The 18,380-nt window shown below is 48.4% G+C and overlaps 2 protein-coding genes across 7 annotated transcripts in view; one reads left to right on the plus strand and one right to left on the minus strand.

Annotated features, from left to right (window-relative positions):
- The window catches only part of PTK2B (protein tyrosine kinase 2 beta), a 124,966-nt gene that overhangs the window by 80,155 nt on the left and 26,431 nt on the right, over positions 1–18,380 (minus strand). The window lies entirely within an intron of this gene.
- LOC118658513 (60S ribosomal protein L31-like) lies at positions 86–16,761 on the plus strand. Its single transcript, XM_036314035.1, has 2 exons — positions 86–89; positions 16,321–16,761. Exons 1-2 carry the CDS (start codon positions 86–88, stop codon positions 16,731–16,733), a joined length of 417 nt encoding a protein of 138 aa, XP_036169928.1. The 3' UTR covers positions 16,734–16,761.

Consider the following 18,380-nt stretch of genomic DNA (forward strand, 5'->3'; position numbering starts at 1 on the left):
GTGGAAGGTTGTCAGCAAAACTTAGAATGAATGGGGGCAAGACAGCAGGAAAGTGAAGGCTTGGTAAGGATTCAATCAAAGCGCCATGGGTAAGACAGATGTGCAAGGAAAAACCCTGGGGCAGCAATCTGGTGGCTGACGCCTTGATTTAGGTAAGAATTACAGTCTCACCCAGAATGGGGGGCAACAATAAGGCATGGATAAAGGGAGATTTCTAGAACCCACAGGAATTGGTAGCCAGTCGGAGGAGGAGCCCAAGTCATCTACAACCTTTGACAGAACGTGGGACCACGGTCAGGCTACTCACCAAGCCAGAGGTTGAGAAGGTTGAGCTGGAAAGTTCTGTCTGGGCCTGGAGCCATCCATAGGTGGGTAGAAAAAATGGGAGGGCCGATCATGCTTTCGTAATAATAGCTCAAGAATTCAGGGGCCCAATTCTGTTTGGTCCCTGTGACACTGAGGACAATGTCTCCCATCCCCGTACCCCTATAGGTCTGCCTATCTCTGGCTACTTTTGGCAAAGCCCACGTCCAGTTTCATCTCTGTCAAAGCTTTCCTTTCCATCCTTCAATAAGATGAACGCTTGCTCTGTATCAGGCACATCTTGCTTATTGTAAATATGTTAGGCTCACTGCTTTGGACCACAGGATTCTCGTAAGCTGGAATAGTAACTTATACATTTCCCCCCAGTTGCATTTAGCACCAGAACTGGGATATATGAAGCAGGCCCTCATTCACCTAAGAGTACAGAATTGAATGGCCCCAGCCAGTCCCCTGGGGGTACATGTTCTGCATCTGCATGGGCCCCCTCCTTGCACACCCGTGGTTGTCCCTCACAGCTCCTGGTGAAGGAGCTAACAGCATAGCCCTGTCCCTTACTAGTTGTATCCCAGACACAGTTCCAACTATTCTGAGCCTCAGTTTCCTCCTCTGTGCAATGGGACAATAATGCAGCTATTTCAGAACTGCCACAAGGATTCCACTCAAGGCTGCACGCAGGATGCCTGGACATGCACACAGGCACTCCACAAACGGCATCGGGAACAGGAGGGCAGAGTCCAGGTCTAATCTTAGCCCTGCAGTGGCCCGAGTATTTCCTTACTTCCTCATCGGCAGCACAAGGCAGAATAATCTTGGCCCACAGGACTGGGGGGTGGGTGAGATGACCAGTAAGAATTCACAGAAACAGGCAACAGAAATGCTTAGTGACTGTACCAGCTCTGCACGTGGCAGACATTTCTGGGGTTTCTGCTAAGAGTCGGCACACAGCCTACCCCAGGCTCAGGCACAGGCCAGACCAGCATCTCCATCTTGCTCAAGGAAGGAGGCCTGTGATGAGAAAGGTAGAGATGGGTTCCAAGAACCTTGTAGAGTTGGAGGAAAGGGCAGGGCTAGACCTGAATCAGAGACACAGAGGCTTATAGTGGGAAGAACTGTCAGAGATCATGCAGTCCAAACTTCAGGCTGGTGCAGGAGGTCCCTCCTGGCTACCTGCTGCTGGAATTCTTCTAGTGATAAGGAACCCACTATCCCAAAATTCTAGCAGCCTGTTCTGTTGCTCAGCCCTCTAATGATAAGAAGGCCTTCTTCTATATTTAACCCAATTATACTTTTCTGTAAACTCCCAGGTCTGCCCTCTGGACCTACACAGAGCAGAACTCATTTCACTTCCCCTAACCTCCTTTCGGTATTAGAAAACAGCTCACCTGCTCCTCCAGGCTTCTCCAGTCTACACTGCTTCAAGTCCTTCAAACAGTCTCGCGATCTTCAGATCCTTCGCCTCCCCAGATAGATACTCCCAGAAAGCTCCTTCCCACTAGCGCAAGACGAGGCCCTCAGCACTGGGTCCCAAGCCGCACAAGTCTCATGGCCGATAGAAGGGCGCTGGCCGTTCTCCTGGTCCCTACCCCAGCAGGGAGATTTTCCCAGGCCCAGTGGCATAGCTGCACTTTTTCCCATTTTCTATACCATGAGGGGAGCAGGAGTGGCTGCTGTCCTTGGAAGACCTGACTCAGGAACCAATGTCACAAGAATTCCCAGCCGACTCTGGCCACGTGGGTTCAGTAGGTCTCTCTTGACACAAAGCAGTGAGACAATGCTGGCAGAGCAGTTTGACCATGCCAACACTTACTCAGGGAAGCTTATTTCCACGCAGTGGTTTTAAATTTCACATGGAGAATGGCTCTGTGCCTGCATGCTGACTCCCTCCTCCTGGTCTAAGAGAGAAGCACTCACCAGGTCCGCCAGAGATGGACCTGTGAGGCTGGGTCCCTCCTGCGCAATCACAGGCTCTGCATCACCCCGCTAGCCTCCCTAGGGAGGGTCAGGATGCTCCCCAGGGGCTTCCCGCAAAGCCAAAGGGTCCCAGAGAAGTAGGGAGGGGATAGGTGAGGGGAAAGTGGACAGCAGTGGGGTGGGGACAGGGGTGCAGGTGGCAGAAAACAAGATGAAACAGACTGTCCCAGGCCCCCGCTTTTCCCAAACATCTCTCAGTGAAAACACAGAAAGTCTCCTGCAGGTGATCAGTTCACCCAAACAATAAACCCTTATCAGGATTTAGTATGCCGTGGTCTCGAGGGCCAACCCTTTCATCCCTTTCTATCAGCCTAGACCTGGCCTGGGCAGGGGCCTGTCCTGGGCAGGGACACTAAGAGTCTGGGTCTCCCCAGCAGAAGGAAATGACACATACCTGCCAAGCTGAGAGGGAGCCTCTGGGTGAGACACGCCCAGGAAGTGAAGAGAAGAGAACAGGTTGTCCCAGAGGACCGCGGGGGAAAGGGGCGGAGGGAAGAACCCGGCCCTAGGCAGTGCAGGCTCCTGTTGGCAGTGCCACTGGGGCAAACTTTTCAACTCTGTGGGCCCTGCCTCTGGGGTTACAAACTGGGTCAACAAATGACAGGAGGCTCTGGCCAGACCTGGTTTCGAACAGGCCTGCCAGGGACCGGTCAGGATCTGTGTCCATAAAAGGAAATTTCAGAGGGAGGCCAGGGCCTTCCCTTCCCACCACCCGACCCAGGCAGGTTAATAAACACCCAGTGGGCGCACACTCAGCTCCTCGCTTCATGACGCAGAGATCGCATTCTCTTGGCACAACTGGGCAGAGCTGACTGCACAGATGGATTGAGGATGAGAAACATTCCTGAGGGAACATGTTGGATCATCCGGGTTATCAGTGACAGGAAGTGGGGGCGGGCAGGTGGGCAGGGAGGCTGCTCCAAAGCCTGGAGCATCAACAGGCCCAGGGGACTGTTGCTCATTGGGAACCCCAGAAAGGCAGGGCAGCTGGGGCCTCAGCAGCACCCCATCTCCCCTGGAGACTATGTTGGATGCCAGAGATAGAAGGGTCCCTCCCGCCCTAACTGGTTTGGCTCAGTGGATAGAGTGTTGGCCTGTGGACTGAAAGGTCCCAGGTTCGATTCCAGTCAAGGGCATGTACCTTGGTTGCAGGCACATCCCCAGTAGGGGGTGTGCAGGAAGCATCTGATCGATGTTTCTCTCTCATTAATGTTTCTAACTCTCTATCTTTCTCTCTTCCTCTCTGTAAAAAAAATCAATCCTATCTAATAAAAGAGAAACATGGTAATTGGCGTACGACCGCTACCCTTCCCATTGGCTAATCAGCGAGATATGCAAATTAGCTGCCAGCCAAGATGGCGGCCGGTAGCCAGGCAGCTGGAAGCGAACATGAGGCTTGCTTGGTTCAGTGACGGAGGACTCCAACGTTCCCCACCTGCGCTGCCGTTCTCTGAGCTTGCACTTTAAGAAACATTGTAACAAATATAGAAGCTAAACAAAACCCCAGAAACCTGCTTTCAGCGAGCCGGGATCTCAGAGCTGGAGTTATACATTTTTTCGATTATAGAACCGAAACAAACCAGATACCTGCTTTCAGGAGCGGAGGCCTAAGAGCTGGAGCCTCAGAGCTAAAGCTGGCCCAGAATAAAAAATTTAAAAAAAGAAAAAAAGGAGTGGTTGGGAGCTTCCATCACCCGCCAGCCTGAAAACAGCCCTTAGCCCCTCACCCAGACTGGCCAGGAAACCCAGTGGGGACCCCCACCCTGAAGGGTGTGTAACCAGCTGCAAACAGCCATCATCCCCTCATCCAGGCTGGCCAGGCACCCCAGTGGGGACCCCCACCCTGATCCAGGACACCCTTCAGGGCAAACCAGCCAACCCCACCCATGCACCAGGCCTCTATCCTATATAGTAAAAGGGTAATATGCCTCCCAGCACCGGGATCAGCGGAGCCGCGAGGCCTCCTGGCACTGGGATCAGCGTGACAGGGGGCAGCGCCCAAACCCCCTGATCACCCTGTGGCTCTGTGTGTGACAGGAGGCGGGGCCACAACCTCCCTATCCACCCTGCTCTGTTCGTGACAGGGGAAGGCGCCCCAACTCCCTGATCAGCCCTGCTTTGTGCCTGATAGGGGGGAGCTCCCCAACCCCCTGATTGCCCTGTGGCTCTGTGTGTGACAGGCTGTGGCGCCCCAACCCCCTGATTGGCCCTGCTCTGTGTGTAACAGGGTGCGGCACCCCAACCTCCCCCCCAAAGGGGCCTGCTCTGTGTGTGATGGGGTAGAACCATAACCTCCCCATCGGCCCTGCCCTGAGTGTGAGAGTGGTGGTGCCCCAACCCCCTGATCGGCCCTGCTCTGTGGGTGATAGAGGGTGGTGCCCCAACCCCCTGATCCGCCCTGCTCTGTGTGTGACAGGGGGCGGTGCCCCAACTCCCCTATCGGCCCTACTCTGTGAGTGACAGGGGGAGCTCCTCAACCCCCTGATGGGCCCTGCTCTGTGCGTGACAGGGTACGGAGCCCCAACCCCCCTGATGGGCCCTGCTCTGTGTGTGACAGGGGCAGCGTCCCAACCCTCTGATTGGCCCTGCTCTGTGCATGACAGGGGGTGGCGCCACAACCTCCCCATCGACCCTGCCTTGAGTGTGACAGGGGGCGGTGCCCCAACTCCCCAATTGGCCCTGCTCTGAGCCCAGCCAGGGGCTGCACCTAGGGATTGGGCCTGCCCTCTGCCACCTGGGAGCAGGCCTAAACCAGCAGGTCATTATCTCCCGAGGTGTCCCAGACTGTGAGAGGGCACAGGCCGGGCTGAGGGACCTCCCGTCCCCCCCCCCCCCGAGTGCACAAATTTTTGTGCACCGGGCCTCTAGTAACATATATTTTTTTAAAAAAAAAGAAAAGAAAAGAAAAGAAAAGAAGAGAAAAGAAAGGTCCTTCCAGCTCCCTTAGTGTAACTTCCACATTTTACATAGCAGGGTCCTGGCTCCCATGCACCCCTGACCCGTGTCCCAGCAGGAAGCTGGAGGGAGAGCTGGGCCGTGGCTCTCCCAGCACAGGGCTCTTTCCTTTAAGAAACTGACTCTTCCCCACCCTTCCCTTCATCCCCCCATTGGCTAGTTGAATGACCAAAATGTTTTAGTTAGAGAATAATCGAGGGTTCCTTTTCCTGGTTGTCATCTAGAAGGGGAATAAATCCCTAACTCTAGGCCCAGAGAGCAAAGGAAACACAATTCTGACTTTTCTTCTCCATCCTGCTAGTCAAATGTTTTGCAGGGCAATGTTTTGTAGACAAGTTTTTCACATCCCTTTTTTTTTTTAGTTTACAGCATAAATGGCATTATTTGGGGGTAGTGCACATTTTAGGGCATCGTGCCAGGGGAAGTCCTGCCCCTGCCATCCACCCCCACCCCTGTTGTGTTTAATCACCCAGGGCCCCTGCTACCTGACTGGAGAGAAAGTTAGCAGCCAAGTCAGACAGACCTTGCGCAGTGAAGGGGAGGGAGAGAAGGAGGAAGGCCCTGGCGACAGCCCCGCGCTTGCAGTTAAAGCCCCCTGAGGCTATCCTCTGGCCTCCGTGATATCTGGGCTTCTCGTTTCCTGACAGATGGACCGGGTCAGGCCCTCTTAGAGCACCCATGCCCTAGAATGGGTGCTTTTCGTTAGCTGGCTTTGCCGGAGTTAACAATCACATTTACTCCTTACACTCCTTCATGCAAGTCTGTCTCCCTGCTTGGGTGTTAAGTGCTGGGACATTTGCTGACTGAAAGAATGAAAGTGAGCTTCCACCTGTGTAAGAATGTGACCGTCATTGTGAGAAATTGACCCATTCCACGCCTGCGTAGCAATGCCGGATAAACCGAATCCCAAAAGTGTCAGCCACACCCAAGACAAAGGAAAATGTTTCAGGTATCAGAAATAGAGGGGAATCACATTCAGATCGATGAGTGGGGCCAAAGCTATGAGGTGTGGGAGCCGGTTATATTTATGCAGGTGGTGTCATCGGCTTCAGACCCTTGTGAGTCAGGGGCTGAGCACAGAGAATAGATAGCACACTGCTCACCAGGCCACCGAGGTGAGGAAGCTTGATCTCTGCCTGTGGCCCAGTTAAGAGAGAAAGAAAGAAAGAAAGAAAGAAAGAAAGAAAGAAAGAAAGAAAGAAAGAAAGAAAGAAAGAAAGAAAGAAAGAAAGAAAGAAAGAAATTAATTTAAAAGAAAGTCTGGGCCATTCTACATATGTGCAGTGGAAATTTTAGTCCAATAATTAAATAAAAACAAATACAGAAATGGTGACAAGTGATTCGAACAGAGGAAAAGCAAAACTTGAGGATGTTTTCACAATCAAATCCATGGAAACCCCCACCCTGCACAGATACACACACATAATTCAAAATTACAAACCACACAGACAAACAATCAATATTGGAGAAAGCTCCAATGTTGATGCCATTCATAGATTAGAAAATCAAGAACTGGAGTTTATAGAATGATTCAAGGCTATGTAATGTATATCTGAAGTATATTTAGTTTAATAAAATAAAAATATTTTTGACACATTTAGTTAATCAAATGTAAATAAATTCAAATTATATTTAATCAAATATAAATATATTTCAACTAAGGTGGAGAAAGGTATGAGAAGTCGAAGATAATTCTAAGAGCCAAACTGGGGAGGGAAGTATTGAAAAGCTGGTAACACTAACACGAGAGTGGACAATCCCTTAGGAGATGGAGGGAGAAAGATTTGAGTCAAAGTGTCATAAAGTCCTTCCACTTTGGGAAGGAGGAGGAGGATATTGACTAAATTGAGATTTTCAAGCAATGTGTTAAAAATAAGCAGAACCATTAAAATAATAGAACTGTGCCTGGCTGATGTGTCTCAGTGGTTAAGCATCAACCTATGAACCAGGAGGTCACGGTTGGATTCCCGGTCAGGGCACATGCCTAGGTTCAGGGCTTGATCCCCAGCATGGGATGTGCAGGAGATAGCCAAGCAATGATTCTCTCTCATCATTGATGTTTTTGTCTCTCTCCCCATCTCCCTCTCTCTGAAATCAACACAAATACATTTTTAAAAATAATAATAGAATTATAATACGTAAGTTCTAAATCAAGAGGGTGAATAAGGAAGAAATAAAAGAAACACAACCAACCCAATGAAAGGCAATGAGGTGGGAGAAAGATGAGGGTAAAGCATGAAAAATCTACACTAATAAAAGACAAACATGCTGAAACCGGTTTGGCTCAGTGGATAGAGCATTGGTCTGCAGACTGAGAGGTCCCAGGTTCAATTCCGGTCAAGGGCATGTACCTGGGTTGCGGGCACATCCCCAGGAGGAGATGTGCAGGAGGCAGCTGATCGATGTTTCTCTCTCATCGATGTTTCTAACTCTCTATCCCTCTCCCTTCCTCTCTGTAAAAAACCAATAAAATATATTTAAAAAAAAAAAAGAAAAGAAAAAAAGACAAACAAGCAAATTGACCGTACCTTCGCTACGCCTTAAGCCATGCCCACCAGCCAATCAGAGCGACTATATGCAAATTAACCCAACCAAGATGGCAGCCAGCAGCCACGGAGCTGGAGCAAGCAGGAGGCTTGGTTGCCCCAGTGATGGAGGAAGCCAAGCTTCGCGCCTGCTCTGAGCTGGCTGTAGCCTCTGCTCATGGCAACAAAGTTTCAATTATAGAAGATAAATAAACCCCAGATACCTACTTTCAGCCGGCTGTGGCCACAGAGCTGGAGCGAGCAGGAGGCTTGGGTTGCCCCTGGCAATGGAGGAAGCCAAGCTTCCCGCCCACCATGGCTGGCTCTGAGCTCCACTCAAGGCTACAAAGTTTCAATTATAGAAGGTAAATAAATCCCAGAATAAAAAAAAAAAAGAAAAAAAGGAGAGGCTGGGAGCGTCCATCACTGAGGGGCTTGGCCAGCCTGAAAACGGCCCTCAGCCCCTCACCCAGACTGGCCAGGCTCCCCAGTGAGGACCCCCCCCCACCCTAAAGGGGGTGTGACCAGCTGCAAACAGCCATCAGCCCCTCACCCAGGCTGGCCAGGCACCCCAGCAGGACCCCCACCCTGATCTGGGACACCCTTCAGGGCAAACCAGCTGGCTCCCACCTGTGCACCAGGCCTCTATCCTATATAATAAAAGGGTAATATGCAAATTGACCCTAACAGCAGAATGACTGGGAATGACTGGTCACTATGACACACACTGACCACCAGGGGGAAGATGCTCAATGCAGGAGCTGCCCCCTGGTAGTCAATGCGTTCCCACAGGGGGAGCTCTGCTCAGCCACAAGCCAGGCTGACGGCTGCCAGTACAGCGGTGGTGGTGGGAGCCTCTTCTGCCTCCTCAGCAGCACTAAGGATGTCCAACTGCAGCTTAGGCCTGCTCCCTGCTGGCAAGCGGACATCCTCCTAGTGCTCCTGGTCTGCCAGAGGGATGTCTGACTGCCAGCTTAGGCCCAATCCCCCAGGGAGCAGGCCTAAGCCAGCAGGTGGTCATCCCTCGAGGGGTCCCAGACTGCGAGAGGGCACAGTCCAGGCTGAGGGACCCTCCCAAGTGCACAAATTTTTGTGCACCAGGCCTCTAGTATAAAATAATATCATAGAAATGTACTAACTATATGACATCGTAATAAATGGTTTAAAGCTTAAATTGCCAGTTAAAGGACAAAGACCTTTAGATTCAATTTTTTAAAAAAATTCAACTATATGTAGTTTATAAGAAACAAATCTAAAACATTAAGACATAGGAAAGTTGAAAATAGGGGATAGAAACATATAAATATAAACCAGACAATTACTAAATGAAAGACAGTTGATATAGATACATAAACTAACAAACAAGCTAGATTTGCAGAAAAGGAGTTTAAAATGTGATTGAGGAACAGAGACTTTAACAAGGCAAATTTCACCAAGAAGATACGATAATAAACACACCAAACACAGAGAATTAAAAATAGAAAGGAAAAATGAACAGAAATACAAAAAGAAATTGTTCTGACCCAACTTCATTTGGCCTGTGCGCTACAGAACTGTGCGGACACCCCTGCATTTAATTTACCTGAACCTACAACACTGAGTTTTGTCTACAGCCCAGGGCTGCCCCAGTGGTGTCCCGATTCCACCCCTTATAAGCCATCTGCATAGATGGTGAGCAGAGAGGGAGAACAGTGAGAACAAATGTGAAAAACGGAACACCTGCGCAGCTTAAGACACTGTGCTCAACACTTACGCAACCTCACAGAAATCCAAAAAGTTGGATTAATAACCCCAATTTACAGAGAAGAAACCAAAATTCAAAGATATCAAGTGACTTTTCAGAGGTCACAAGGCTGGTGAGCAAGAGAGCTTAAATTCAGACTTGATAACGCTTGCTGCTCTAGACGGAATGTGTGTAACCCCCCCCCAAAATTCATATGTGAAGTCTTAACCCAAAGGTGATGGTTTTAGGAGGCAGTCTTTGGCAGGTGATTAAGTCAGGAGGGTGGAGCCCTCACAAATAGGCTAATGCCCTGGAGAGATCCCTTGCCCTTTTCACCACCAAGTGAGGACACAGAAAACAAACAAAAACAAAAACAAAAAAACTGTCCGTGAACCAGAAAGCGAGGCCCCAACAGACACTGAACCTGCCAGTGCCTTGATCTTGGACTTCCCAGGGTCCAGAACTGTTGTTTAAGACACTCAGTCTGTGGTATCGATTCTGCTGTAGCAGCCTGAACAAAGACACCTGCTTGAATAAATGAATGAATTCAGAGAGTGCCTCGATGCCTTTTCCATTATGCCAGAGCACCTACTCGCTATAGCTCTCACTCTTAGCTCTCTGTCTCTTCACTTCACCAAAATCTCCCCTTCAGCAAAGGTTTCTCCTCCCTCTTGTCTGTGTTCAGGCCGTTTCTACTTCCTTGTCTAGAGTTGGTGAAGGAGAGAGAGAAGAAAGCCAAGCTCTTACAGCATGTCCAGGGTGACTCACAAACACAGCCAATCTCCTTCCAGGCTGGTGGTTGGGAAACAATGTTCCTGACAGTTGTTAAGGAAGAGGGCAGGCACAGGAGATTTAGGAGGAAATCAATTGCTGGTATCACCCCCCTGTCCTATGTGACCGTGAGCAGACATCTAAGAAGTAAAGGGGGAGCCGTGGGGTATTTAAACACCAACTGAAATGGACCTAGAACTATTAGAGTGGTGAAAAATTCCTGGGCACAGAAGTGTCATCAGGCAGAGGAATTTTAGTCTGTGGCTATTTTTTTTTTAAATTTTATTTTGAAATAATTATAGACTCACAGGAAGTTGCAAAAATAGCACACAGAGTCTCGTGTACCCTGACCCATCTTCCCCTAATGGTGACATCTTGTAGTGTAATAGCAAAACCAGGAAACTGACAATGGTATAATGCTGTGGTGAGACAAGAAACCTAATTCCATTTTCAGCATATTTTTTTTATGGATATGTGGGGGGCGGAGGGGGCGGGGGTTCTATGCAATCTTGTCCCATGTATATGATTGTGTAAGTACTCTACAGACAAGATACAGAGCTTTTCTGTCTCCTTATAGTCATATCTGCCTCCTCATTTCTGCAACTATAGTCATGCGCCACATAACAATATTTTAGTCAATGACAGACCACATATATGACGGAGATCCCATAAGATTACGATGAGCTAAAAAAAACTTCTATTGCCTAGAGATGTCATAGCTTTAATGGCATGTAGTGCAATGCATTCCTCATGTTTGTGGTGGCACTGGTGCAAACAAACCTACTACTCTGCCAGTCATATAAAAGTATAGCACATGTGCCCTAACCGGTTTGGCTCAGTGGATAGAGCATCGGCCTGCGGACTGAAGGGTCCCAGGTTCGATTCCGGTCAAGAACATGTACCTTGGTTGCGGGCACATCCCCAGTAGGAGGTGTGCAGGAGGCAGCTGATCGATGTTTCTCTCTCATCGATATTTCTAACTCTATCCCTCTCCCTTCCTCTCTGTAAAAAATCAATAAAATATATTTTTTAAAAAATATAGCACATGCAATGATGTACAGTGCATAATACTTGATAATGATAATTAAGGACTATATTACAGGTTTATGTGTCTACTATGCTATTTCCATTCTTTCAGAATGTACTCTTTCTACTTATAAAAACTATGCTGCATTATCCCCTGCAGCAGCCTCAAACGTCTGTTTACCGTGTCTCTTGGTTGCATCATTTTCTCTTGTGCTTGATTGAATTTCATGTTTTGTACAGTATCACACTGCACAGGCTTGTAGCCAGGAGCCATGGGCTATCCCGTACAGCCGGGGGGTGCAGCAGGTTTTACCATCTATACTTGGGTAAGTGCACTCTACGGTGTTTACACAATGACGAAATCACCTAACAACGCATTTCTCAGGACGCGTTCCCATCATGACTATACTAATTTGCTCTCTATAGTTTTGTCCCTTTAAGAATGGAATCATCCAGTAGGAAACCTTTTGAGACAGACTCGTTTTCATAGTCCATAATGCCCTCGAGATCTATCCAGGTTATTGCATGTGTCAATAGTCCATTCCTTTTTATTGCTGAGTAGTACTTTATGGCACGGCTACACCAGTCACCCACTGAAGGATACCTAGGTTGTTTCCAGTTTTTGTTCTGTAGCTCTTTAACAAGAGGGCTGCGAGACCTGCTTCAGGCTGCAGAGCCTTCTGAATTCCTGGTGAGCAGCCAGCTTCTACCTTCACTTTCAGGACTATGCATGCACAGCCCAGGGAAATGGCTGCACTCCATGGACTGGCTTTTCCGTTGCAGCTCATTCCTGATGCCCCTTCAAGTTTTAAGTGGAGCATCACCTTTTCTGAAGTCTTTGTGTTGATAACCACCTCTCTGGCCAGGCGCCTGCAGCTCCCATAACCCATGTGCTCTTGGTCTCTACATCCTCGGCTCAGGTCCCAGCGTGCTCAACATTTTTTGTGGAAGCAGTAGATTGACAACATTTTCTAACACAGGCGATCTCCACCTGTGATTTAACACATTCTAGAAGCAATATCTTAAAGGGAGATGGTCATCTTCCAGCAGGCCATGTTTTCTTCCTTGAACAATATATTGTGACCGCAGTAAAGATGAGACCACCAGTAGAGGCCTCCAAGGCTTTGCTATTATAGATAATAGTGTGATGAACATCTGAATAGATAAGTACATCTCTGTGTATCTGATTGTTTCATTGGGCAAGTCCTAGAAGTAGAATGACTGAGTCAGAAGCATAAACTCTTGTATCTCTTAGTACATGTTGCCAAGTTGCTTTCCAGAAAAGTAGTTATTATATTAGTTTTCTGCTGTTGCTGTACCAAATTACCACAAACTTCATGGCTTAAAATGACACAAGCTTGTCTTACTGATTGAGAGGTCAGAAGTCCCAAAATTAAGGTGCCCTCAGGGTCATCTTCTCTCTGGAATCTCTGAGGAAGAATCCTTTTCTTTGTTTTTTTCAGCTTCTAGAACCTGTGCACTCTTTGGCTCATGGTCCCTTCTTCCATCTTCAAAGACACCAGAGTAGCATCTTCAACTCTCTCTCTAACATCTGCTTCTGTTGTTACATTTCCTTCTGTCCTCGCCTTCACTGACCCTCCTATCTCACGCTTACAAGGACTACTGTGCTAACATTAGGTCCATCCCCATAATCCAGGACAATCTCCCCATCGCAAGATTCTTGATCTAATCGCACCTGCAGTCTCTTCTGCAACGTAAAGTAACATACTCACAGGTTGTTGGGTTAGGATGTGGACATCTTCGGAAGGCCATTATTAGGTATTCACTAGGATGAAAACATTAAGACTACCTTTGAAAAAGGGCAAAGTATAGTCTGAAGAGTTAAAAGGCAGAATCAAAAATACACCCTGGCCGGTTTTGCTCAGTGATTAGAGCACAGGCCCAGGGACTGAAGGGTCTTGGGTTCAATTCCCGGGCAAGGGCACATGCCTTGGTTGTAGGTTTCCCAGCCCCGGTAGGAGTGCATGCGGGAGCCAGCCAATGGATGTGTCTGTCTCACATAAATGTTTCTCTCTCTCTCTACCCACTTTCTCCCTCCCTTCTATCTCTCCTCCCTACTTACCACTCTCTCTAGAAATCAATGGAAAAAATATCCTCGGGTAAGGATTAAAAAAACAACAATACACACACACACACACACACAAAAAAAAAAAACAAAAAAAAAAACACCATTCACTCAAGATGGAAGAGCAAGGTTGTTTTTCAGTTTCAGACAGATGCAGTACAATAACAAATCAGGGACAATTCTGTGGAAAGATTGTCACTAATACTGACATTGCATTCAAGCTCAGGAAAGATAGAACACCCTGTAATCATGTGGCTTGGTCTTTTTAATCTTATAAGCAGGTCAACATGACCAGGAAGACAAGCTCAGTTATCTCTTTTCTATAATAACAACTAGAGGCCCGGTACATGAAAATCATGCACTCAGGGGTTGGGGGGTCCCTCAGCCCGGCCTGCACTCTTTCATAGTCTGGGAGCCCTCGGGCGATGACTGACTGAAGGCTTAGCACTGCCATGGAGGCGGGAGAGGCTCCTGCCACCGCCACTGGGCTCGCCAGCAGTGAGCCTGGCTCAGGGCTTCTGGCTGAGCTGCTCTCCCCCTATGGGAGTGCACTGACCACCACAGGGTAGCTCCTGCATTGAGCATCTGCCCCTGGTGGTCAGTGCGTGTCATAGCGACCGGTCATTCCTCTGTTTGATTGATTTGCATATTAGCCTTTTATTATATACTAGAGGCCCGGTGCACAAAAATTTGTGCACTGGCGGGGGTGGGGTGGGGGGTAGGGGGTGTCCCTCAGCCCCACTTATGCCCTCTCACAGTCTGGGACCCCTCAGGAGATAACCACCTGCTGGCTTAGGCCCGCTCCCCGGGTGGCAGATAGCAGGACTGATCCCTAGGTGCCTGCCCCACCTTCCCAGGTCGCAAACAGGGCAGGGCCGATCAGGGGGTTGGGGCCCCACCCCAGGTTGCACACGGAACGCCCAGGTGGGCCGGCAGATCACCGCTGCCCCGCCCAGCCGCCCCGGGTCCGATCGCACACAGAAACCCCCTCCCCCCCAACCCAGGATCGTAGATAGCAGGCCTGGATGGCAGCAGGGCAGGCGGGATGACGCTGTCCCGCCCTGCCTGCAGTATGCAAATTAGCCGCCATCTTTGTTGGTGGTTAATTTGCATATCGCACTGATTAGCCGATGGGAGGTGTAGCGAAGGTACGGTCAATTACCATGTTTGTCTATTATTAGATAGGAAGATTGTCAAACAACCTAGCAGTATAGAAATGATTTATTGATGTATGATTCATGACCTTGCTACCTGTTCTTTCTCCAAAGTTTTATATAGTTCTTAGCGATAACATAATTATACACTGCCAATTCCCAAGCACTTTAGCTGTCACCATTTCTCTTCATTTCTCAAATTTAACAGCCCTCTCAACAGATATACATACCTGCTAGCCACAGATCACAAACTGCTACATGATCAAAGCTTACACATTTATTTCAGGGGACCACAATTGTCTTGTGTGCTTGTAACACCTCCTCCCCTTTCAGAGAAATTTCACTCACAGTCTTTACTGAGTAGTCCTCCTCTCATGGAAACTGGCTAGTTCTAGTGGAAGCCGCCACTGGGAGACCATCTCTGCTACCTCCTCCTCGTGGTCTGGGCCAGAGGAGGTGATGCATTACTCAAACTGAGACAAACATGGCTCCCACTGTCCTGGCTGGGTGACTGGTCCAGAACTGGACACATGATCTTAGCTAAACCAATCAGAGTTCTTTGGCATTTTAAAAACTTCAGCTTAGGGAAAGAAGCTTTGCCTTGGATGCCATTAGCAGCTATGCCCCCTGCCTTTTACAGAAGTTGTCCTGAAAGAAGCCGACATGCAGAGAGAGACAGTGGGGTAGACTCAGAGACACCTGGTCATGTCTGAGGTCCTAAAGGCAGTCATCCCTGAGGTCAGCTGCTTCCCAAATCTTCCCTTAGGTTGGGTTTGTAGCCATCAAATCCCCTTTCTGGGGTTCCTGTCATCTGCAACTATAAGAGTACTGACCAGGACACTGACAGGTGTGTGGCACGTTCCTTTTCTCACTTCATCCTCAATGGCAGGCTTGTATCTGCTGGCACTGCATTTCTCCTGCTCTTGGGAAATGACTTCCAAAGCTACCCTTGGTCAGGTTCAGTGACTGATAGAGCTAAATGGGTTGGCACTCCCAGCCTATTCTTCCTCAAGCAGCTGGACCGTGGGGAATCACACCCTGAACGCAGCATCCCCTTAGAACAACCCAAACACTAAAGTGTCTCATTGGTTTCAGGACTGGTCTTAGTCTGATCTACCATTACAGGTAGAATGGGGATGTATTGTGGTGACCAAAGAGAGTGTGTGTGTATGTGTATCTGTATGTGTATGTGTATGTATATGAGAGAGAGAGAGAGAGAGAGAGAGAGAGAATTCAAATGTAAACAAATGCATTAGGGACTTTGCTTCCTCATACTCAGAAGTCAACATGTACAATTAGGCCAAGGTGGGCCCTTCCTAGCCCATGAGAAGGAAGGAAAAGGAGGGAGAAAAATCCTACAGCAGATAGGCAAGCAACAGACACTCCATCCCAAATGTCCTGGCAAACAACCCTACCTTCTTAGGCAGGGCATGGCATCCCCCAAACTAAAGGTGACTCACTGGCTTGATGTGGTAGGCCCACTGCCTTTATCTTGGGCATCTGACAGGATGCAGCCTCCAACATTAACAGCCCCACTGATGCATAGCTCATGGCAAATTTGTGCTGTAGATCTCTGAGCCTCTTGCATGGTGGGTGCTACAGAAATAGTCTTGGCATGAAATCCCCTTTACTCCTGAACCTGGATCAGCAGCCCCATGTCTTCATCTCTCTATCTCCTTGAGGTGACTGTGGCTTCGGTGGCTTAGCATAATTATTTAATAATAATTTAAATATTATTTAAATAATAATGCTTCCTATTTAATGCTGTTTGTTATTTTCTTATAGAGAGTGCTGGGACAGCTTTCCAACTTGCCGGGCACGATGGCTCCCGCAAAGAGGGTGGAGAGAAGAAGAAGGGCCACTCCACCATCAACGAGGTGGTGACAAAGGAGTACACCATCAACATCCACAAGCACATCCATGGCGTGGTTTTCAAGAAGCGTGCCCCTCGGGCACTCAAGGAGATCCGGAAATTTGCCATGAAGGAGATGGGGACTCCAGATGTGCGCATTGACACCAGGCTCAACAAAGCTGTCTGGGCCAAAAGAATAAGGAATGTCCCATATCATATCTGGGTACGTTTGTCCAGAAAACGTAATGAGGATGAAGATTCACCAAACGAGCTCTATACATTGGTCACCTATGTGCCTGTCACCACTTTCAAATATCTACAGACCGTTAACATGAATGAGAACTAATGCTGATGGTCGAATAAAGTTATACAACTGCCAAAAAAAAAAAAAAAAAAAAAAGTGCTGGGGCATTTTACTGTTGCCTTGAGTTCAAAATAAAGTGCCTCCAAATAAACTGAAGCTCCTACCTTGACTCTTCCAGCCAAAACAAGTTCACAAGTATGGGCTGGCCTGGATGACCGGCCTCCATGCACATTAAGAATATAATGTTCTTGCTCTAACAAGCATTTACCAGAGGAGAGGTGATTGGGAGGTTTTCCTGTCTTTTGTTTTCATTGCTCGCAGGAACACATTTTGACCTTTACTTGGCCTTTTGGGTATCACGCATATGCTGGAGACTACAAATTTTATAGATGAGTAGGTGGGTGGAAAAAGCACTTGGCAGTTTGTCAAGGTAAGTGTACAGCACTTTTTTTTTAATGGGGAGGTGGGGAGACACCATCCGTATTAATTGATGTTTTGAAAGCTGGGAAGGGTGGAGGATCTCGGTGCTCAGACGAGCAGAAGGGAGCTTGGTCAGCTGGGGATATGAGAGGCAGCGGAACCTGCGAGGCCCCTGAGCGCGCCCCCTGAGTCAGGCATGACGGGCACAGCAGAGCGTAGGGGAAGTGGAGGCCGAACAGCAGACTGAGTCATATTTACTGAAGAGACCATGGAACAAAAGCTGTAGACAGGAGCCTGTGCGGGGGATGGCACGCACAGTGCTCTTCCCGCCCCATTAGCTGTGTTCCTCTTCCCTAAAGTGATGGGCTACGTGGGATGCGGGTTAAGAAAACCAAACACAGGTTCCATCTTCCCATCATCTTTCCGCGGGCGGTTTTAACCCTGTGGAACCAGGTGTGCGTGGAGAGATTTGCTTTCAACCGACATTTAATTTTTAACATTTCCCCGTAGAAAAAGCCCATGTTTTATTCAGAGGGAATAAAGCCTAGGTGTATCAAATTATCCTGCAAATTGTAATCCCAGTCTTAGTCTCAGATGGACCCTCCACCCCTCCACCCACACCCTTGAGACAAGCAGAGGAATGAAAGTCAACAGATTTGGGGGCGAGGCAAGCTCTGCAACCAGGTTGCTACAGGACCTTAGGCAAGTCATTTTCCTATGTTGTTTTTTGTTGTTGTTGTTGTTTGTATTTGAAAAGTAAAAGAAACAACCTAGAAACTAACAATCACCCACATTTCCACAATCCCCAACTGACCACTGTTAACATGTTGGAGACTATTTTCTTATGTTAGTCAAAGGGTTGTACTGGGTGATTGCCAACATTTAACATCCTCTGATTCTATCATTATTCCATGGGTCCAGTCATAACGTAAATACATTTGCCTCCCACTGCTCCCCCACCCTCTACCCCCCACCCCCCGCCGGCAAATAACTGTATTCTTAGTGGTTCTGTGGTTAACCAGTGACACTTGTACCTGACCTTTCGCAACTTTATTATAAAGGAGGAGCTCCCAACTTTTTAACAGAAGGCTCTAGTCATCTGTCCCCTGAAGCCATGGGATGAGAGGGAAGTTGGCATCAAGTCCCTGAGTGAAGTTACACCCTCCTTCTAAGTCAAGCCAGAGCTTTGAGAGCTGCTGGCAGCATCCATCTTTCCTGTTGGGATCCTCTTTATAAAAAGAGACGCTATAATTGCCCGGGGGAAAATCT

The sequence above is a fragment of the Myotis myotis genome, unplaced genomic scaffold (genome assembly GCF_014108235.1).
Source record: "Myotis myotis isolate mMyoMyo1 unplaced genomic scaffold, mMyoMyo1.p scaffold_m19_p_6, whole genome shotgun sequence".
NCBI classification, from domain to species: Eukaryota; Metazoa; Chordata; class Mammalia; order Chiroptera; family Vespertilionidae; genus Myotis; species Myotis myotis.